Raw genomic sequence first — 24213 nt, forward strand, 5'->3', positions numbered from 1 at the left:
CATGTCAGTACCTCTGCGGCCGACCACCAAGTATTCTGTCTCATGGCAGCAGACTTGGTCACTCCGCCTCCTTCTTGTACTGTATATGTGTTGACCCCAGAAGATACACAGGTTCTCTCAGCAGTGCCAGAGACCCTATGGGCAAAAGGGAAGACAGACTTGGGCCATCTCCACGTACCCCCAGTCATGGTATATCTCAAAGATGGGGAAAAAGCCCCCATGATCCGCCAGTATCCCCTAGCCATGGCACAGGAAGATGCAATAGCCTCCACTATTACAGAGTTATGTGCCTTGAATGCTTTAAAACCTTGCGTCTCACCCGCTAACACGCCACTCTTCCCGGTTAAAAAGAAAGGGAAGAAAGGCGAACCTGATACCTACCGGATGGTTCACGATCTAAGAGAAATCAATAAGGTGACCATACTAGAAACACCTTTGGTCCCCAACCCTTACACTCTGTTGTCCACCATACCATCCGGAACCTGTTGGTACACTCTGGTCGATTTGGCCAATGCATTTATGTCCGTCCCGCTCCACCCCGATTGCCAGTACCTGTTTGCCTTCACGTTCCGAGGAAAACAGTACTGCTGGACTGTCCTACCACAAGGGGCGCAAAACAGCCCAAATCAATTCACCCGATGTATGAGGCTTGTACTTGATGCATGGACGGTCCCACCAGGTGTGGCCCTGCTTCAGTATGTTGATGATCTCCTTCTCTGTGCACCGGACAGACCTACCTGTGTTGCGGCCTCACTCAGCCTCCTTTGTTTTCTTGCAGACAGCGGGTGTAAAGCCAGTAAAGACAAATTACAGTTTTGCAAATCTCATGTTGTGTTTCTTGGTCACTGCCTAGGTCCTGGTACAAAACACCTCACGCCAGAACGTACCAAGGTGGTGGAGGACATGCCACTCCCTACCTCCCATGCTCAGTTGCGGACATTTCTGGGGTTAGTTTCATATTGTCGGCCATGGATTCGCTCTGCCTCCATGACCATGCAGCCTCTGTACGACTGCCTGAGTTCTAAGCCATTTGCTTTGTCTCCGGAAGCCGAGTCAGCTTTCCATCAGCTGAAAATACAGATCACCAGTGCTCCAGCACTGGGTCTGCCAGACTATGATAAACCCTTCCAGATGTTCGTGACTGAGATGGCGGGACATGCTACTGCCGTCCTCACACAAGAGCATGGTGACAAAAAGCGCCCTGTAGCATACTACAGTGCACATCTTGACGCAGTAGCCAGGGGTTCACCCTCCTGTGTAAGAGCAGTTCTGGCTGTACAAGCACTACTTGAGAAAGCTTCTGAGGTGGTCCTAGACTACCCTCTTGTGGTCCTCACGCCCCATGACGTACATGGAATTCTGACACAGGTGAGCCGTAGACATCTGTCTCTTGCTAGACAGATCAAAATGGAACTTGCAGTACACTCTTCATCCAATGTCTCATTTCAACGTTGCACAACTTTGAATCCGGCCACCTTACTGCCATTAGGTGACACTGATTCAAAAGGGGGAGTAAGCACAGGGGATCAACTTTTTGTCAATTCCCTAGGCGAAGAGGAAGCTTTTGACACCGAGCACCAGCATGACTGTGCTGCTCTGATGGAGCAGGAGACAGCTGGATTTGCTCATGTCACAGATAAGCCACTCCTGAACCCCCACCTTGAAATGTTTGTGGATGGATCACGATACCAGAATGAGATGGGCAGATTTGTGACAGGGTTTGCTGTAGTATCAATGAATGAAGTACTGATAGGCCGCGCCTTGCCCCCACATATGTCAGCACAGGAAGCGGAGCTGTGCGCTCTGGCCGAGGCCTGCAAGCTCGCCCGGGGAGTCACTGCTAATATCTACACGGACTCCAGGTACGCGTTTGGCGTTGCGCATGACTATGGGCCGATTTGGCGCGCGCGGAGCTTCCTAACAGCTCAAGGCAGACCGATAAAGAATGGTGAGGCAGTAAGTAGTTTAATGTCAGCTATCATGCTCCCGAAGCAGGTAGCCATAATAAAGGTAAAGGCACACACCCAAGGGGACTCCTTGGAAAGCAGAGGCAACGAGAAGGCAGACGGAGCAGCTAAGGCTGCAGCCCTGCTGGACTGGAGGGCACCCGTGTGCAGAGTTCAGACCAGGTCCTGCCCAGCGGAGGAGGATCCTGATCCCCCTGCCAAGGACCAGACCCTCTCTGTCCCACCACAGAAGGAGGTGGACCTACTCCCCTCAGGGCAAGAGCAGGAGCGCTGGGCAAGTGCAGGGGCAGTAAAAGGAAATGAAGGTTGGATGATGGGTTCCCGTATGTGTTTACCTGCGGCTGCCTATCCTAGTATGGCCATTTTTGGCTCATGGAAAGGTGCACGCTTCTCGTAATGCCATGGTAGCCCTGGTGGAGAAAATGTGGTACGCTCCGGGATTTGACAGGATGGCAAAGGCATACGTCAAGGCTTGTGAAATCTGTGCACTACACAACCCCGATCAAGTAGTAAAGACCCCTCGGAAGTGCACTCCGCGACCTTTCTACCCCTTCCAGAGACTACAGATAGATTACATCCAGCTGCCCAGATCAGGAAGGTATGAGTATGTCCTGGTATGCATTGACCTCTTTTCTGGGTGGGCTGAGGCCTACGCGGTCACGAAGGCCACTGCCCAGGCCACTGCAAAAAAACTTGTGTCAGAGTTAGTGTGCAGATTTGGGGTACCAGAGACCATTGAGAGCGACCGTGGTACTCACTTCACTGGTGAGGTAATGAAGGAAGTCATGTCCGCCTTAGGAGTAGAGCAGGCGTTTCACACCCCCTATCATCCACAGAGCTCCGGAAAAGTAGAAAGACTCAATGGCACCCTCAAACTTAAGATACAGAAAGCCATGGTTGAAACAGGAAAACCTTGGCCCGAGTGCCTACCTCTGGCCCTCTACTCAGTACGGACCACGCCAAATAGGAAAACAGGACTGTCTCCTTATGAGATTCTCTTTGGCTCCGTGCCCAGGTTAGGACTGTATCACCCACAAGTTCTATCCCTGGGTCATGATAAAGTTACTTCCTTTGTGCAGGACTTATGCCAAAAGCTAAAAATAACACACGACCTAGTTTTCTCTTCTATTTCAGACCCTGATAGTTTGGAAGGATCCCACTCTCTGAATCCCGGAGATTGGGTGGTGGTAAAGAGACACGTCAGAAAGACTTTGGAACCTCGCTTTGACGGACCATACCAAGTGCTGTTAACCACTCCCACCTCGGTCAAGCTAGAAGGCAAACCCACTTGGATCCATGCCTCACACTGCAAGAAAGTTCCAACGCCTCAGCACCACGAGGGGGGTGGAGAATAAGCCCAACCCAGGGTGGGGGAGGGGGATGGCAACCTGGACACCAGCATTGATAGTCTGGATAGGTGTATTATTTACCCTTTGTTTTCTTGGACTACTCTCTTTCCGGGACAATTCCTCATCAACTGTCGATGTAAGAAGAAGATGGACTGTTTGGGCGGAAGGACACCCCAACATGTGGGAATACTTAGCAAAAGACGTACTGAATATTTCCCACATGTGCATGCCCAACCTTCGGAGTGGGGAAGATATTTTACGGACTTGCTTACTGTCTATCCCCACTCCAATAAAGACACTTCGCGATATATATTCAATAGTGCATAACGATAGTGATGTGGAGGAGAGCAATGTTATCCAGGAAAATACCTTTCTTAATGTATATGAATATTGTCCCCATTGTGATGCGGTCAAACATACACTTTATATTTCACACAAACAAATGGTAAGAGATTTGTTTAGATTCAGGAAAACAATAATACATTTTAAAAAGTCAAATGTCGGCTGTGATCTTGGGACTTGTTCCGATCGCCATATTTGGGGTCAGGAAGGAATTTTTCCCTTTTATACAAGGATAATTGGCTTTTTCCTAAAAGGGTTTTCGCCTTCCTCTGGATCAACTCAGCCTCAAAATTCCCCATAATTGTCATGTTGTTGTGTATATATATAATAATCAAAGTCATAATCTCTTGTGTGAGCAAATGTACGGCAAAAGCCTTTACAGCCCCTGTGTAGGCCGACCCCCTGCTGGAGGTAGGCAGAACATACGGCGGTTCCTTCCAGTCTTGTCACTAGGTAGTGTAGGGTCAGGGTAACGCGACCTGGACGTGTTCACCATTAGGACTATCTCCAGGAGGGACATTGGTGTGGGTGAAGATTAGGGAATCCCCTGCCGTGCGTACCTGTGCACGCTACTAGTATTGTAACATCATACTAGAGACGCCTTATATGGGCTAGTCGACCAATAGGACCTACCTCGACTATGACTTTTCAAAATAGAACTGGACCCTGCGTGTGTCTTCCTGATGTCCAAAATGGGGGAATGATAAGGCCCAAGAGGGGCTGAAGGAATTAATATATGTTGTTTATCATAATGAATATATATCAATCTATTTTAGCAAAATGAATATATTGCAAATATTTTGTGTGTGTACAGAACTCATGACTATTACACAAGCTCCGCAGAGCTGACCTATTGGAATCAGGAAGTTCCAAGAGCAGATGTCTCGGAATTTAGCAATACATGGCCTAACCGCAAAGAGGTTGCTAGCTCTCTCTGTCTAAAAATAATGTGCGCGTCTGAAAGTCATGTGAAATCAGCTATTTCTTAAATGTCATATATCAAGTCTAAATGTCAAAGTTTATTGTCAGATATGAAAATCATGAGTTTAAGATGTATGGAAATCACGAGGTTATTCCCTGTTTTACCACAAGTCACGTCCCTGCGAGGGCGATCTTCTATAAAGACTGAGACTATGCAAATAAAAAACTCAGAGTTCATTGTTTCACCATATACCGTGTATGGTCAGTACTTTGACTCTCAAGGAGCGCTCCTACGTAGGTCAATTTGGAACCGGACAACATAACTGACCAGTCTGTTTGAACAGATTAACCCTCGACAAGAGTATTACTTTTTCCACTTCTCACGAGTAGTGTAATTAGTAGAAGTGTTTGTGAAGAGACTAAGGAAACACTCTTCAGCATCTACAGGGAGATTTAGGGGGAACATCCCCGAGTGTAGTCGGGCACTACCGCACACTAAACAGTTTGACTTGTTGCTCTTGTTAGCATTGTACCTCATCCACTCCAACCAGAGATTCTGGTCAGAGTAGCCAGTCTCTACTGTCATGGTGTCCTCAAAGGTAGGGTCGGCTATGATCATCATGTTTTGCAAGGTTTTTTATTTTAGGGCATAGGGAGTTAATTACGGGCACGGGCTAGGTGAAGGCTTTCACTTGGGAGCATCTACCATATCCCTTATACCGGCAGTCTTCTCCCCAGACATTATCAGTGGTGCAAACATATTTTATTCCCCTGGTATATATGTCATATAACCAGCTGGACTAAGCTGAATCTGGCCCGTGGTGGAAATTTGCGCCTAGACACGGGACCACAGTACAATACTCGAAGGAATATGCGGCTACTTGAGTGTTGGACGAGTTATACCAGAAGGTAACCGTGCCCTCATATTCTTCCGACCAAGGATTCCAGTTGCCACCCTCCTCTCTCACTAGCCCCAACCAGAGTAATGTCCACAGCATGACTAAGACTGGTCTCCCGCATCTGAGGCTTTCTTACAGTGTGAAGCGTGGATCCAAGTAAGTCTTTCGGCTAGTTTCACAGCTGTGGCAGTAGTCAGAATCACCTGGTAGGGACCATCAAATCGAGGCCCAAGAGGGTGCTTCGTGAGGAACTTCTTGACACACACCCAATCCCCAGGCTGCAAGATATGTGTCCCAGTGTCTGCCTAAGGGTCTGGAAGAGAACATCTGTGCATAGACTTTGGTTAGTGCTTTAACACGGGAAATCACATACTTAGTCAATACATCAGATTGTAATTGTAACTACTGGGGATAGTAGCAACTTAACCTTGGGGCTGGCCCAAACGATCTTGTAGGGAGAAAATGCATGATCCCCCTTGGGTGTATATCTAACACTGAATAGGGCTATTGGATAACAGTCTGTCCAGGGTAGCCCCATTCCCGGCGTCATTTTAAGCATCTTGCTTTTTAGCGTGCCACTAAGTCTCTCCACCTTTCCACTACTCTATGGGTGGTAGAGTGTGTAAATGGCCTGGGATACACCCAGAGCAGACATGATGTGTTGTATTATTTCACCTGCCAAGTTCGTACCTCTGTCTAGCTCAATCACTTTTGGTACCCCATATTTGCAGTTTACCTCGTTCATGAGCTTCTTTGCGGTTACATACTCGTTTGCCTTGGTAACAGGGTAGGCCACCAACCTGAAAAGACATCAACAACAACAAGCTCATATTCATACTTCCCAACAGGTGGGACAAATTATGCATTAGCTACAGAGAACCCAGCAGTCGCCCGTCCTCGTTCAAGCGTCGACATAGTTGCTGCTTTACTAGGTGCGTCTTTCAGTGCTTCAGCTGGGCCATAATGGGATACAGGAACTGTGGTAGGGAAGTACTGTTGACTGTTCACCATACGCTGTCCAGTTTCTGCTGCTCCCATATTTAGTCCATTTATCCTTTCCTTCCTTGCTGGCTGGTAACTGTAAAGTCCTTAGCATATCAATGTCCAAGTTTTTTCCTCTGACTCGTGCTGTCAATATCTTGTCTTCTTTCTTCCACAGCTTGAGGGCCGCTGCCTTTGCTGTGCTGTCGGCGAGGGCATTGCCTCTTGCTTTTCCAGTGTAGGAATCGGTGTGAGCTCTTCACTGACAGGTAGTAGTAGGGTCTCCATGAGTCTCTGCACCGCTGCACCATTCTCAATTGGTTGTCCTGCTAAGGTAAAAACTGTCTGGCCTTCCATATTGGGCCGTAATCATGAGCTATGCCAAATGCATACCAGGAGTCAGTGTAAATGGTTGCCGTCTTACCTTTCACCACTCTACTCGCCTCAGTGAGGGCCTTCAGTTCCGCTTCTTGTGCTGAGACATGCGGAGGCAGAGCTTCTGCTTCTAGGACATCTTGTTGTGTGACCACTGCATATCCGATGTGGAGTCGTCAATCCTCACCCTGGTACCATCTGCAAAAAGCTCAAAATATGCATTATCAACAGAGGGTTCCAGTACCTATTTGCATACCAACAGTTTCTTGCTGCATCAGTACTAAATATTCATGCTAATGTTCTATTTCACATAGATTAGAATCTTGTAGCAAAAAAAATATTTATTTCCTTTTTGTTTAAAAAAACCTGAATAGCTGATCTGCAACACGTAGATCACCTATGCTTCCCCCTCCCCCCTTTTTAAGCGGGATACTCTATTGAAAAAGTAATCGGGTTCAAAATAGTACAACGTTGAAAAAGGAAGCCAAGAGGCACAAAAACAAGCACTTTGTTGCTCAAGGTTACATTGTATGCAGCAAAATCTGAGCGAAAATATGCTTTTGATTTTTTTTTTTTTTTTGTCGCAGTTAGCATTTCTAACACAAGGGGGCGCAACACAAGCAACAGCTATTAACAGCCACCCAGTCAAAATGAAATTCAGGGAATTACACCATTTAACTTTGACTATCCTGTCTGAATAGAATTATAGCTTCAGTGGAGACTGACACTAGAATATACAAAGATATAAGGAAAAAAACTAAAGAATGTGGATGAAGTGACATCCTACTCTGAGCAATTAAGTCCCTCTTTCTCACATAAATCCCAGATTACTTTGGCAAATTACGTGAAAAAGTTTGCTGGGTGACTGTAGGGAAATTATTCCATCTGTAGAAGTCTTCCTTAACATCATCTGTCTGAACATCCATTGGAGAAGCAGGCAGCGGAAGACAGAGCCCTTGGGAACACACCATGAGAGGGTTGTCCCCTGCTCATGGGTCCCAAGCCTCTGTCCTCCATGCATCAACTCCAATCTTCTATACTCCATAAACCAGCTTAGTCACCTACTATGTCCTAAGCCGCATCTTCGCAAAGAACAAAGGTTTGTTTCCCTGAACTTATCACACATCCAAGGTGGCCACATTTTGGAGTGTAATAAAGTCTGTTCAAACAAGACCTTACTTCAGACAATCATGATGTTAGCACTGGATACAGTGGCATTGGGGAATTTAGGCCTCCTGAGTGCAGCAAGATGGCCGCCAGAGGCAGAAGGGGCGGGGCTACAGATCTTTCGCGTGAGGCAAAATGGCTGCTGGAGGAGGAAGGGGCGGGGCTTAGTCCTGTCCCGGATTGGAGGGGCCGGAAGTGACGTCACACACCCTGAAAGTGAGCACATGGGAGGAAGTAATTTCAGGATGAGGGCGGGGCTCACCACACTTGCTGCAGAGTCACACTATGTGGGGTTTTAAACATTGCAAGCCTGCCCGCCATCATAGGGAGGGGCTGTAGTCAATACAAAGGCATTACATTGTTTATGATACAGGCAATACACTTCCCCCGCTACCCTCTCACCTCCTCCCCCACCCAATTCTGCTCGCGAATCCCTTTTCTAAGTTATACCACCTTTTAGCAATCTGAAGCACCTTTCTGTCTGCCAGGCCCCACTGCTTATCTTCTGAAAACTTTGTTCCTTTCTTTCAGCAACTAAGTCACATGCTCTATGTCCCTTATCTTTGCTTGCTTTGTTCCCCATTCTCTGGAATTCCTGGACAACCTAGATCTATGCCGTATTCTATTCTGCCTGCTCATTCTATCCTATTTGAAATTTCTGGACACAGTAAAACTCCTTTATTAGATTCCACTTTTCTCAAATTCTACCAGTAGAATCTCTTTCCTCGCAAATCACAATGCACATTAACTCTATAACACAAAACAAAAGGAACAGATGAGTTTACAGGAGAATATTCTCAGTGGCTTAAAGTATACATCTCACCTTTCTATGCAACAGCCCACCCTCTATCAGCAAAATCCCCAGTAACAAACACTGCACACTAGAGATGAGCGAACGTACTCGGATAAGCACTACTCGTCCGAGTAATGTGCTTTATCCGAGTATCGCTGTGCTCGGCTCTAAAGATTCGGGGAGCGCTGCGGAGCGGGGAGCTGCAGGGGAGAGCCGGGAGGAACGGAGGGGAGATCTTTCTCTCCTTCTCTCCCGCCCGCTCTCCCCTGCTCCCCGCCGCAACTCACCTGTCAGCAGCGGCGCTCCCCAATCTTTGAGAATGAGCACAGCGATACTCGGATAATGCACATTACTCGGACGAGTAGTGCTTATCCGAGTACGTTCGCTCATCTCTACTGCACACCCTTTAAACAAGACATTTGGCTATACACAAAGACTGACGATTATATTCAGTGACCAAGACCTCAACAGTATCTGGAGTATCTAGCCGTCTCACACCGCGGCTATAATCCCAATGTATCCCTTTCCACATATGAGAACATAACACCTTCGATCATACAAGTAAATATGCCTATTTTAATCCCTGCGTATCCTTGCTTACGTATGAGAGCATATACCGTGCTCGATCATACAAGTGAATTTGCTTATTTTTAAAATTTTCCTGGCCTAGCTCTCCTAGTGTATCAGGGCAAACCACGCACTATTACATAGGAGAGTGCCCCGGGCGTGCTCCCTCAAAGCGTATAGGAACACACACTATGTCCTGCTATACAGCTCAAGTCCGCCCTAATAAAAAATTGACCCTCACAGAATCTGTCTCTTGGTCTTGTGTACACAGTCTTTAACCATCTCAAACACAAGATTCACAGCATACAGAATATCCCCAGACACGGTGGTAATCTCGAGTAGACAGAACTACATTACCTGCCTTTCAGTGATTTGTTAGAAGTCTGGCGTAGAAGCGGGCAGATAAACAGGTTGAAGTCAGTTCACTCAGGTAGATTAACATAAAGTAATTTTACCATGTTCTGTAGATTTTCGGGCCCCTGAGTTCTGCGTGTTATCTGCCAGTCTCTGCATTTTCCAGACTGAAGAAATCACAGTCTACTCGCCCACAACCAGGGACGCCAGCTGAACTGGATGGTATTTTCTCCAGCAGGTTTCGGGGTATTCTGTAGCTTCCTAATTATGTAGTATGGCATGTGCACGCCTTATAACAACCAGTCAGACACAAGATATAAGTCTCAGGTCTAAACTGGATCTGAGTGGTACATTGCTCAGACCCTCATTTTATTGAAACACATAATACCTGCCCTTTATGGGCGTATAACACATTACATCAGTAACATATATATAGTTTTCATTTGTTGGGCCATATAGAATCCCCCGCCCCCTCCCCACACCCCTCTCAAGTCCAGTGTTTGAGCCAGTCTTTCTCTCCTCAACAAGTGGTCAGACAAAAGTAGCTTCTTTGTCTCAGAAGTTGAGGGTGGGGAAGGGCTGGGAAAATGCCCAAAATGGATACAGTTCTTACAGTATAGCAATGTGACTTTAACCCTTAAACCCTTTCCTCCCCAGGACGTACTGGTACGTCCTGGGAGCCTGGTACTTCCCGCAACAGGACGTATTGGTACATCCTGGGGATAGCGTGAGATCACTTATGATCCGGCGCTATCCTGCAGCGGGAGCCGGCTGTCAGTCACAGCCGGCGTCCCACTGCAACAGCGGGGGGGCATCGGAGTTAAAGGGTTTGTCTGGGACTTTGGAGTTTTTTTTCCTATTGGTGACCTGTCCTTAGAGTAGCTTATCAATAGATAATTGTTGGGTGGGGGGTTGCAGCTCAGGAACTACACTGATCAGCTGATTCCAGGGTCAACTGTCAGCACAGGCAGCAGATGGAGCTATCCGTAGGCCCGGGTTGGCACTGCAGGCACATTTCATGGAAGCTGTCCCAAACAATGCATTTAAATCATCACCAGTAGTATGACTCCATTCAGATTGGATAACTACGGGTTTTGTTGACAAAAACTACAAAACTTAAATGTAACCTATGGCCATCCACCTAATTTTTGGACATTTGGGTCTGCTGGGGCATGAACTGTTCTTATTGTGGGTGACTGCCCTGTATGATGTCCATGTGTCTTAATAATACATATAGACAGGGATTGTTTTCATGAGGCAGCCCCTTGAAATACAAGTCCTTGGGTTAGGCCTCTTCTAGAAAGTTCTCAAAACATCTTTCCCGTCATTCCTTAGTTGGATCTCCATTCTCCTTCGTTATGTATGAAACAGCATTCAGGTTTCCTGATGCGTCTTCTTTTTCTAAATTGATATATCTATACATTTTTTTCTTTACAGCAAATGAATCATCTTTAGAGAAAGAAAAGGAGGCGGATACTCTGGAAGAAAACAAAAAACATCAAGGCCGACGACCAGCAACCAGAAGTGGTGATGGACAGCGTTGCGGAGGAAGTACAAGCAGAATATCAACAACTTCACAACCTGACCCTCAGCCTGGAAGAACTGTGCGTCCAGTACCATGCCAGTCACCAGGAAATACTGGCAACGTACGATCGCATTCACGGCCTGATCCAGAGTTTAGAAGATCTGAATGTCCCATACAATGAAGAAGTGGACAATAAAGCAGTAGACGATAAAAATATAAACACCAGGGATTTAGGAGAGGATGGACTGGAGAACGCCGAGAGCGCCAAAGATATCCAAAGAGCCTCTTGTGAAATCCCAGGGCCCAGTCACATCAGCAGCGGAGGTAAGAAATTGGAAAGTAACTGGAAATGTTTATCCAGTTTTTTACATTTAACAGAGATAGTCTGTAACCGTAGAAACCCATAGCTCTACACAAGAGCTGCAGGCAGAAAATGGTATTCAGATCTTTAGTTAGGGTTTCATCCTTTACTGAATACTATGTAGATTTTATGCTCCAAAATATAACACATACAAGTTTTGCTGTAGGATAGTAATGCAAATGGTAACAATATTTATATACTGTATATATATAGTAACACGTTCATTTTGTTTCATCTAAAGGAGTGGAATACAAGACAACAGTTAACACAACTGAAGAAATTAAAGACTGCAGCTCTAAGGAGTCCAGCAGTAGTAGCTCCTGTCTAGAAGAGACTCCAGAGGAGATCTACGTCACTATGAAGAGCTTTCATAGCGGCAGTAGTGACGACACGTCCGATTTCTTCTCTCTTGAAGAGGAGACACCACAGGAGCTCTGAGACAAGTCTACCAAAACCTTTCAGAGTGACAGCTGCCATGATGAGGAACACAGCACTGGAGATTTGTGTTTCGCGGAAGCCAACCAGGAAATATCAGGCACAGTTCCCCTAACACTAGAGTGCTTTACTTTCCATCAGAAACTAGGAAAAGGAGCCTTTGGAACAGTCTACTTGGCTAAAGATATCATCTGCAATAATTGCGTAGCCATTAAAGTGTCAGGCAAATGGATTTTTCTTGAAAGAAAATACCGTTTCACAGAGCGCCACATCCTAAAACAATCCTACAAGAGCCCTTACCTGCTTCAGGGCCTAGCCGCCTTCCACACCCAAAACTGTGTCTACCAAGTGATGGAATTGACCACCAGAGGCACCCTCAGGGATTTTCTGTACAAGCCCACAAATTCTCCTCTTCGTGTTGACACAATAACATTTATCATCGCAGAAGTCATCTGTGGCACAGAGTTCCTGCATAGAAAAGGTATTCTACACCGGGACCTTAAGCCAGCAAACATCCTTCTGACAACAGAGGGACACATCAAAATAGCAGACTTCAGCCTTGCTATAATGCTGGCTTACAAGTGGACCAGAAGTCAGTGTAGAGGTACACCAGGATACACAGCCCCAGGACTGGTGATGGGTGAAAAACATGGACAAGCGGTAGATAATTTTTCTATTGGCGTGATTATGTATGAACTGTCCACATATTGGAGGCTTTTTCCTGGATGAGATTGCACAGAAATTGAGCAGGCTGTCCTTGATTGTATTCCAAGCTACCCAGACACTCTGTCTTATGGCACATCTATATTTTCGTGACATAAATTGGGAAGATGTGGAAGCTAGGAGAATGATACCACCAGCAATCATGACAACAATGTTTGTTGACCTGAATGTTAACAACCCTCTGCCCTATGCTGAAGAGCCAAACACAATAAGAGCTGAAGACCAGAAGCTCTTCAAAAGATTCAGCTTTGTGTGTGCAGAGTGGTCTGAACACTATCATCCTGCCATCGAGACCGAATATTAAATGACCAAACCAGGTCATTCAAGAAAACTGTTTTGAGTTGGTGGATGAAGCTCAAAACAGCATAGCTAATGAAATTCATCCATATGCACCATCTATAACTTTCTACTACCTACTAGACATCAGAAAGAACTGAATGATACGATCAACTGGACTTACCTATTCACCTGATTTGACAACCTTTCTATTCATTGCATGATAATAACATCTTTCATGCATTAATAAATATATGTTAACATCTATAGAGAATTTGTCTTCAATCCTCCCACATACCGTGGAAATGGTACAAGGAAGGGTCAAAATAAGAGGAAGAGAGGTGGCGGGTATATTAGTAACATAACATAGTATAGTAGGCTGAAAAAAAGACACGTGTCGATCCAGTTTAGGGGGATTATTTCACTAATGATTGTTTAAGACCGCGTTTTAAGATATTTACTGACCTTGTGTGTCAGTGACCTGCAAACATTTATCTGCTGTAATCAGAGTAACATTATAGTATCCTATGGGATCTGCACACTTAGCGTCCATAAACAGTATTGCAATGGCTCTCACATCATGCTGGGGGTTGTAGTTCCAGCAGTAGGGCCACAGGTAATTGACTTTTGCAGTATGTGATGCCCAAGGAAATCTTTCCCTATTATAGGATCTAGTATTTTACATCTCTCACATGGAGCTATAATAAAGCCTGGATACAAGTTTATCCTCCAATTACATTTTATCCTTTTTTTTGTGTTATATATATATATAGATATATTTTTTCCCTGCCAGCGTCTTGTAGTGCTCGGGTCTTGGGGGTTTGTATCAGACTGATGGCATCTGCATGGAGTTTACTACTACAATCTAGTTATGTTCTATACTTCATAAATAATGCTAGTAATTAGCTTGGAGAAAGTAGATAATGATGCCTATTCACAGTCAGCATTGTATATAGTGGACACACATCAGTCTCAGAAAAATTGACCTTGTTGCGAGTAGCAACCAAACATCCGAAGTCCGACTGCTATGTACATAAAGGGCTGTAAAAAACGCTTGTGAAGAGTGGCCCTAGGAACTGGTCAGACACATATTTTTCCTCTGAAGCAGAAAATATGCCCAATTTTTTGAAATGATAATTTTAGGCAATTTTTGGATATTTCCCATAATATGAACTGTGTCTGCATGGTGAACTACGTGGTGGGGGATCTGTAGTGTGAGAGGATGAAGACTCTTTTAATTTTACTGCTGCTGCTGGAAAGAGTTGAAAGGGTTAACCAGGCCGCGTCCGCCGGGATACACCAGGGTCCGAGTGGAAGTGCTGCTATGACCCTTATGCAGTGGGCACTCATAATTGTAAGCGCATCCCTCACTGAAATCAATAGGAGCTGCACTTGTAATTGCAGTCTGAGGTCCCATAGATTTCAGTGAGAGCTGCATCTCCAATTGCGAGAGCTGGCCGCTATACAGGGGTCAGAGCAGCGCTTCCACTCCAAACCCGGAGTATCCCGGTGGGCGATGTCTGTGTGACCCCTTTAAAGGGGGATTCCCAAAATTGACTTTTATTACCTATCCATGGGTTATCACCACCGAGATCCCAAGAACAGGCAGCCCATCTCCCCCTCTTTTCCTCACTGTAGTGATGTGCAGGTTAAATGGAGCGCTGCTCCGTGTTATATGGTTTTGTGATAAAAGTTGATTTTGACAGAACCCCCTTTAATGGGGGCTCAGGCATACTTACCAGGATGGCTAGACAGCCCCCAAAATCCGGGATGACTGGGCCATACGGCAGTATTGTGCGGCTATTTTCTTGCATCAGCGTTTGCTATAAGTCAAAAATACTGAAAATTTTCAAAAGTTTCGATTAGGATTTAACCAGACAAATGCACCAATGCGCTCGCCGCTACGCAGCATATTAGAGCATAAACCAGGTAAAAAATTATTATTTTTTAAAACCCATTCAAATTTTGCACTATTGTGAGCCGGTAAATAAAACAAAGCAGAAAGAAAGGTCCTACCCTATCTTTCCCACATGTTTTCAATGGCGCCGGCGGTGCACGTGGTCAGGTCCCCCATTGAAAACAATGGGAGAAACTCCGCAATTCTCCTATCGTGGCTGAGGATTGCTACAAGCTCGAAATGATGCGAGGCAGTCTTGACATAAAAATGCACGAGACATTCGCGTGTTAGCGAACATGATATTGGGCCATGAATCACAGCCCGATATCGCATTTGCACGTGTGAAGTTAGTCTTAGCTTCTTGTTTTCAAACTTCAGCGGAGTTTGAATAGCCAAAGAAGAAATAAAAATGTCTGGTTCATGCACAAATATGCTCTGTAGCGGCGAGTATATTACCGTATTCACCTGTCTGCTTAAGCCCTTATATATTTGCTCTGTAGGTTCCATTCCTGGTTTACCGCCAGTAATACTCATAGGGACCTATCACACGGGTGGAATTATCCCGCCAGGTCCAGCTGCGGAGTTTAATGTGGAATTGCAGGTAGATGTAACATACTATTCTGATGGCATCTAGTCCATACCTGAATGCCCATGCTCCACCAGGATACCACTTGAATTGCTTTTGTTGCTGTCAATCTCCTGGTGACATGTTACACATTAGGTGGTCCTGTCCCAAGTAAAATGACTATGGATAGGGGTATACCCAATTTTTTTGGTTACCGGTTGTAATATCTGAAAAGTCAGATGGGAGCCCCTATTAAATTTATGCAAATATCTCTATGGAATCACGAAGACTAATCAGATTTTTTTCCCCCCTACTAAACAATCGCCAGGTCTTGGAGGAAGAGAAGTTTTTAGAAGTGAAAAGGCAATTAAATTGGTATTTAATAAGAGAAAAATTGACTTCAACAATTCTTAACCGCCACACGGCATTTGAGAGTCTGGACATCATGGGTAAATTATAGGTTTCCTTCACAAAAGAGATCATTCATGTCCCTAAAAATTACCGCACTGAAAAACTTACAACACTTTGTGTTCTACATCGTGACTTCAGGGGACATACCCCCCCCCCCCTTCTATTTCCTTCATTCCCTAATCCCATTATTAGTTACAAGCTGGGCCCTAACCAGGCCATTATTTGATGAGTAACCTCATAATGGGGTCAGAGACATAAAACACAATAGAAATATATCTGCTTATCTGTTATGAAGCCCAATAAGCACTTATCAATTATTTATATTTTCTTCTTACACTGCATTGTGCATGGATATACAATGTTATTAATGTGTTTTTCTCCTTATTGTTCAGTTATTATTGTACTAAGTAAAATGTAAAATTAATAAACTCAAATGAGAGAAAAGGTCTATGAATGTAATTGGAGGATAAACTTGTATACGGCCTTTATTATAACTCCATGTGAGAGATGTGAAATACAAGACTATATAATATGGAAAGCTTCCTTGGGCATCCCATATGGCAAAGGTCAATTTACCTGTAGCCCTGCTGCTGGAACTACAACTCCCAGCATGCTGTGAGAGCCATTGCAATCCTGTATATTGTAGCTAAATTATAGTGAAAAGATCCTCAAGTACTACCATTGTGATGTCATCAACTGCCTTAAGGAACATTCCAGAACATCTGTATATGTTGGAGCATGTTGCATGTTTGGACATGTTGGGGCATGTTCCTTAAGACAGTTGATGACATCACAATGGCAATTGTGACATCACAATACGCCTTGTGACATCATAATGGCAGTTGCCTTTATATTCTCTTGCACGGCTAATAACCATTGCATTCACTTGCTGCAGCTAGCAGAGTACGAGTGAGAGCTACAACCGCGAATTTCTATATCTTTTTACCTTTGCGATAAAATGAAGGCAAAAGAGATGAGAAAATATTTAGAGGAGGAGGCAAATAAGATCGAGGAGCTATCAGAAGAAGTGAAGATCGTCCGGAAGAAGCGCAGTGAGCCTAAGATACCCAAAAAGAAAGGGTTCTTAGCGCGCCTGCGCAAAGCCTGGAAGACGATTACCGGATGTATGAGGTACTGCACCTCCATCCAGGATGAGGAGAGTTCTGAAGAATTCCCAGAACCCACTTGGATCAACATTGAATTTAAAGAGCCCAGTGGCGTTAACATAAAGGAGGAACTCCAGGAGCCCAGTGTCATCATCCACATGGAGGAGGAACTCCTTGAGCGCATTGTTATCGTCCACATGGAGGAGGAACCCCTAGAGCCCAGTGGCATTAAGATGGAGGAAAAACTCCCAAAGCCCAATGGCAATAACATCGGGGAGAAAATTCTAGAGCCCAATGGCATTAACATGGAGCAGGAACTCCCAAAGCCAAGTGGGAGCAACATGGCGGACAGCAAAGGTAGGGCATCCAGAAACATCCTATAAACTGCAAGATTATGGTTATAGTTATAGCACCCCATGTAACTGCCAAAATGATCTCAAAGACATAGGAACTAACTGATAGAGGTATCTGGGGCTGGAAAGTGCAGTAAGAAAAGTGCTTGGGATTCTCTGCAAGTCATCATGAAAGCTAAAGTCATTAAACTTCATATTATAATGTACAATATGCTACTGCAAAGGAAATGTTGACGACCTGCCCAGAGTAATCAACCAGATTTCAGCTTTTATTTCAGCAATAAGTGTGATCTGATTGGTTGCTATGAGGTACTGCTCCATTCTTCCTTTGCAGCAGTTTCTAACATTACTTAACCTCAACTGTGACATCATAGTAAATATGGAATGTGGAATACCAGACAGGGAGAGAGTTATAAACTAATGGACCTTGCTATATAATAACAGCCCCAATATGCAGATGCATGGTTTTCTTTGAAAGCGGTGTTAATGTAGGGGGTGCAGAATACACAATACAGCTTATTTCCCATGAAAATTTATAACCTGTCACCAATTTAGCTGTTCAGTCAGGAAATCATCACCAGTAGTATGACTCCATTCAGATTGGATCACTACGGGTTTTGTTGACAAAAACTACAAAACTTAAATGTAACTTATGGCCATCCACATAATTTTTGGACATTTGGGTCTGCTGGGGCACGAACTGTTCTTATTGTGTGTGACTGCCCTCTATGATGTCCATGTGTCTTAATAGTACATAATGACAGGGATTGTTTTCATGAGGCAGCCCCTTGAAATACAAGTCCTTGGGTATGACAGGGATTGTTTTCATGAGGCAGCCCCTTGAAATACAAGTCCTTGGGTTAGGCCTCTTCTAGAAAGTTCTCAAAACATCTTTCCCGTCATTCCTTAGTTAGATCTCCATTCTCCTTCGTTATGTATGAAACAGCATTCAGGTTTCCTGATGCGACTTCTTGTTTTAAATTGATATATCTTACATTTTTTTCTTTACAGTCAATGAGTCATCTTTAGAGATAGAAAAGAAAGAGGATACTCTGGAAGAAAACTTCAAGGCTGGCGACCAAGAACCAGAACTGGAGATAGACAGCGTTGTGGAAGAAGTACAAGCAGAATATCAACAAGTACACAACCTGACCCTGAGCCTGGAAGAACTGTGCATCCAGTACCATGCCAGTCACCAGGAAATACTGGCAACGTACGATCGTATTCACAGCCTGATCCAGAGATTAGAAGATCTGTATGTCCCATGCAATGAAGAAGTGGACAATAAAGCAGTAGACGACAAAAATGTAAACACCAGGGATTTAGGAGAGGATGGACTGGAGAACGCAGAGAGCGCCAAAGATATCCAAAGAGCCTCTTGTGAAATCCCAGGGCCAAGTCACATGAGCAGCGGAGGTAAGAAATTGGAAAGTAACTGGAAGTGTTCATCCAAAGTTTTTTACATTAAACAGAGATAGTCTGTAACCGTAGAATCCCATAGCTCTGCACAAGAGCTGCAGGCACAAAATGGTAACAATATTTATATACTGTATATATATAGTAACACAAGCATTTTGTTTTATCTAAAGGAGTGGAATACAAGACAACAGTTAACACAACTGAAGAAATTAAAGACTGCAGCTCTAAGGAGTCCAGCAGTAGTAGCTCCTCTCTAGAAGAGACACCAGAGGAGCTCTACGTCACTATGAAAAGCTTTCATAGCGGCAGTAGTGACGACATGTCCGATTTCTTCTCTCTTGAAGAGGAGACACCACAGGAGCTCTACAAGTCTACCAAAACCTTTCAGAGTGACAGCTGCCATGATGAAGAACACAGCACTGAAGATTTGTGTTTCGAGGAAGCCAACCAGGAAATATCTGGCACAGTTCCCCTAACGCTAGAGTGCTTTACTTTCCATCAGAAACTAGGAAAAGGAGCCTTTGGAACAGTCTACTTGGCTAAAGATTTCATCCGCAATCAATGCGTAGCCATTAAAGTGTCAGGCAAACGGAATTTTGTGGAAAGAAAATACCGTTTCGCAGAGCGCCACATCCTAAAACAATCCTACAAGAGCCCTTACCTGATTCAGGGCCTGGCCGCCTTCCACACCCAAAACTGTGTCTACCAAGTGATGGAATTGACCACCAGAGGCACCCTCAGGGATTTTCTGTACAAGCCCACAAACTTTCCTCTTCGCGTTGATACAATAACATTTATCATCGCAGAAATTATCTGTGGCACAGAGTTCCTGCATAGAAAGGGTATTGTTCACCGGGACCTTAAGCCAGCAAACATCCTTCTGACAACAGAGGGACACATCAAAATAGCAGACTTCGGTCTTGCTATAATGCTTGCTTACAAGTGGACCAGAAGCCACTGTAGAAGAGGTACACCAGGATACACAGCCCCAGAACTGGTGATGGGTGAAAAACATGGACGAGCGGTAGATTATTTTTCTATTGGCGTGATTATGTATGAACTGTCCACATATTGGAGGCCCTTTCCTGGACGAAATCGCAGAGAAATTGAGCAGGCTGTCCTTGATCGTGATCCATGCTACCCAGACACTCTGTCTTATGGCATGGTGAACGTCATGGAAGGGCTGCTGTGTAAAAATCCGAGCCGGCGGTATGGAATAGTGTCGGACATCAAAACACATCTATATTTTCGTAACATAAATTGGGAAGATGTGGAAGCTAGGAGAATGACACCACCAGCAATCATGACAACAATGTCTGTTGACCTGAGTGTTAACGACCATCTGCCCTATGCTGAAGAAGAGTCAAATAGAATAAGAGCTGAAGACCAGAAGCTCTTCAAAAGATTCAGCTTTGTGTGTGCAGAGTGGTCTGAACACTATCATCCTGCCATCGAGACCGAATATTAAATGACCAAACCAGGTCATTCAAGAAAACTGTTTTGAGTTGGTGGATGAAGCTCAAAACAGCATAGCTAATGAAATTCATCCATATGCACCATCTATAACTTTCTACTACCTACTAGACATCAGAAAGAACTGAATGATACGATCAACTGGACCATATTTACCAGATTTGACAACCCCACCAAACATCCACCACTTAACATCCATGTAGATTTGAGCTTTAACGACCCAGGGATTTGTTCCGATCGCCATATTTGGGGTCAGGGAGGAATTTTTTCTCCTTAGGAGGACAAACCAACATTAAGTCCTCAGGGGTTTTTCGCCTCCCTCTGGGTCAACATAGCAAGTATTACAGGTTGAAATTGAAAGACGTCTTTCAACCTTACTTGCTATGTAACCATCTGGACATCTCATCTACAATGTGGTGATGATGACAAAAGGAAGCTGCTAAAGAAGAAAGCAGCTCCTTCATTTATTGGATTTGACAGAAGGAAGCTACATTGGAAGTAGCTCCTTCACCCACCGGACTTGACAAATAGAAGGCCCAAAGGCTGAACGTGGATTGTAGGAATCCAGGGAATTGTCACCTATGTGTGATCTGCACCTGCATCTCCAAAAACACAACTACAGTAAGCCAAGGCCTGAAGAGCGGAATCACCATCATCTGCTCCTTTCTATCCAATGTATGCTTCACCCACCGGACTTGACAAATAGAAGGCTCAAAGGCTGAACGTGGATTGTAGGAATCCAGGGAATTGTCACCTATGTGTGATCTGCACCTGCATCTCCAAAAACACCACTACAGTAAGCCAAGGCCTGAAGAGCGGAATCACCATCATCTGCTCCTTTCTATCCAATGTATGCTTCACCCACCGGACTTGACAAATAGAAGGCTCAAAGGCTGAACGTGGATTGTAGGAATCCAGGGAATTGTCACCTATGTGTGATCTGCACCTGCATCTCCAAAAACACTACTACAGTAAGCCAAGGCTTGAAGAGCGGAATCACCATCATCTGCTCCTTTCTATCCAATGTATGATAACAACATCTTCATGCATTAATAATAAATATATGTTAACATCTATAGAGAATTTGTCTTCAATCCTCCCACATACCGTGGAAATGGTACAAGAAAGGGTCAAAATAAGAGGAAGAGAGGTGGCGGGTATATTAGTAACATAACATAGTATTATAGTAGGCTGAAAAAAAGACACGTGTCGATCCAGTTTAGGGGGATTATTTCACTAATGATTGTTGAAGACCGCGTTTTAAGATATTTACTGACCTTGTGTGTCAGTGACCTGCAAACATTTATCTGCTGTAATCAGAGTAACATTATAGTATCCTATGGGATCTGCACACTTAGCTTCCATAAACAGTATTGCAATGACTCTCACATCATGCTGGGGGTTGTAGTTCCAACAGTAAGGCCACTAATTGACTTTCTGCTGTGCACAAAAATACATATTGCTCTCTATGGAAGTGGAGACACAGCTGTAGAGAGCAAAATACAGTCCTGCTCATATCTAAGAAGTGCATACAGTTGTATCCAGTGTAGAGAATGCTCTGTGAGCTAAACAGCCTGTACTCCAGACTGATTGGTAGTTTGCTACAATGTATCAGTCTGGGATCTGAGCTATTTAGCTCACAGAGCATTGTCTACACTAGATACAATTGTATCTACTTCTCAGCTGAGAGTAGGACTAGCTATATTACAGGTTTACTGCCTGTGATTGGAAAAGGTGTTCTCATTCAATGACAGCAAGCAATATCTTAAATGGTGAAGATTTGGTACAAAGTCTATTAGAAAATTGAAGAACTTGTCATGTGTACAAGAATTAAAAATAGTTGTTCAGGACTTTTCTATTGATCACCCATCCTGAGGATTGGTTATTAACAGATAACCATAGGGGTCCACCCTTCAGATCACAATCAGGTCCACCAATCGTGCTGATATCACTGGAAGCAGATAGCCCTCTTCATACTGTAGCTGCCCGGTTTAGTGTTACAGGCACAACACCCATTGAATCCATTGGGAGCTGTGACTGTAGTACCAAACCAGGCCACTGCAATATTGACAGCGCAATATTTCCAGTGATAACTGCACTGACAGCAGGCCTGACAATCAACTGATCCCCAGGCCTGCAGTCAGTGTGGACACTACAAGAAGCAGGTAGCGCTGTCTGTATTGCATCAGTCTGGTTTGGTAATACATTAAATTGTGAACTGTGCCAGTAGAACCAAACTGGGGCGTAGCGCTATCTGCTTCCAGCACTCTCTGCATTGACAGCAGGTCCAGTGGGGACCCGAAACTGCAAACCCCCACCAATCAACTGTTGATTACCGATCCTGAGGACAGGTCATCACTAGTAAGAGTCCCCGACAACCCTTTAAGCTTAGTTTACATAAAACCAGAGAATAGCTTCGAGGTCTCACACACTGACAGTTTCATAGACCGCGAGTTGCATTATAAGTGGAATAAAACAGAGAACAGAGAACACATCTGTGAACAAGGCAAAACGTGCAAACTCCAAATCCGAGCCCAGAGCTCGAGTGCTTAAGCCGGTCTGCCACCCATGTAAGCCTATGTGTCCCATGCACCCTCTCTAGTAGGGTCCTACAGATAATGTGTAATCAGGATGGCACAAATGCTAAAATTTAGCCCTATGGATCAGTAATGGCTCATCCACAACCAGTAAGACGTGCCGCAGTATAAAATACACCGCAGTATGTCATCTGTGTGGTAGAAGGGTCATCATACAGGAAAACGGCAGAATGGACCACTCAAATCCTATCCTAGAACTCACCTTCCTACTTTGCCTCTGATCTTAGCTCATCCTCTTCAGCCCCCGGCTTCACCAGCACTACAGCATAGCCCTCGTTGTTATGGATTATATTCATCTCAAGAGAAATTTTGGGGAGATTGTGCCCCTCAACAATGAAGTCCTAAAAAAACAAGAGGATTCTAGCTGAATGTAGTAAAAAACTAACATAGTCCCCTCATGTGACCAAGTATTACACGAGCACTCATTCACCTGAAAGGATGACCATGCACCACCACATTTGCAGACAAAAGGTAAAAAAAGGGCCCATTAGTTTATTTCCAGGAAAATAGGTAATCTATAGTCGATTATCTGGGCTCCCACTGCTCAGGACCCCAGTCGATCAGCTGATATCAGCCCCTGCACTCATTGCAGCAGAGCCACCGATTTCAATGGATGCTGTGCCTTCTATTACACTTCAGCATCTGGCTTGGCTACCATGAGTTTGATGGCTGAGATTAGCTGATCAGCAGGGATCCTGACTGGTGGAACTCCACCAATTAACTTGATGAACCTATCCTCAGGATAGATCACCAACAGTACAATGGGTAAAAGTCCTGGAATACCCCCAGAAGTAATTACCAAAGCAGCATCATTGTGAAGATGGGATGTCCTGACCAACCGCATACGGTGAGCAGATTCCATGTGCGAAGTCACAATACCGTGATAATGATTCCGTCTCTGCAGTGGTGGATGCCGTTGTCAATCAGGCTGCAGTTACTTCCAGAATAGATCTCCACCCCAGCGCCCTGGATCAAAAGGAGGTCATGGTGAATGGGCATACAGCAGGAACAGATCCAACCATTTACTATTTTACCAATAAACGGCAACATAAACGGTAAATAAAAAGCGTCAAAATAGCTTTATCGTTTCGACCTTAATGGACTTTCTCAAGCCAAGGCTTAAGAAAGACTATTAAGGTTGAAACGTTGTTTGTCTGCGTTCATTAATATGGAACAATAAAGCTTTTTGATGCTTTTATTTACCGTTTATGCTGCCGTTTATTGGTAAAATATTGGACTTCTGCTGGGGACTTTTGGTTCATGGTCCCATATACAGCTCTGCATCTTCCCACCTAACCCTGTTGGGATTTGAAACATAAGTGTGTGCTGCTGGATTCTACACCTTACACGTTTGGTA

The 24213-nt window shown here is 44.5% G+C and overlaps 1 protein-coding gene across 5 annotated transcripts in view; it reads left to right on the plus strand.

The window, feature by feature from the left end:
• LOC136588132 (uncharacterized) overlaps positions 1-13347 on the plus strand; it is a 47167-nt gene extending 33820 nt beyond the window's left edge. For 3 of the 5 annotated variants that reach the window (XM_066587133.1, XM_066587134.1, XM_066587135.1), the window contains 2 exons: positions 11153-11564; positions 11843-13342. In XM_066587133.1, coding sequence (XP_066443230.1) covers positions 11246-11564; positions 11843-12039 — 516 coding nt within the window. In that variant the 5' untranslated portion in view covers positions 11153-11245 and the 3' untranslated portion in view covers positions 12040-13342. Of the gene's footprint in view, positions 1-5771; positions 5822-11152; positions 11565-11842 lie in introns of those variants that run through there. The other 2 variants (XM_066587136.1, XR_010787540.1) reach the window with 2 other exon arrangements.
• Positions 13348-24213: the final 10866 nt, after the last annotated feature.

The sequence above is a fragment of the Eleutherodactylus coqui genome, chromosome 13 (genome assembly GCF_035609145.1).
Source record: "Eleutherodactylus coqui strain aEleCoq1 chromosome 13, aEleCoq1.hap1, whole genome shotgun sequence".
Classification (NCBI taxonomy): domain Eukaryota; kingdom Metazoa; phylum Chordata; class Amphibia; order Anura; family Eleutherodactylidae; genus Eleutherodactylus; species Eleutherodactylus coqui.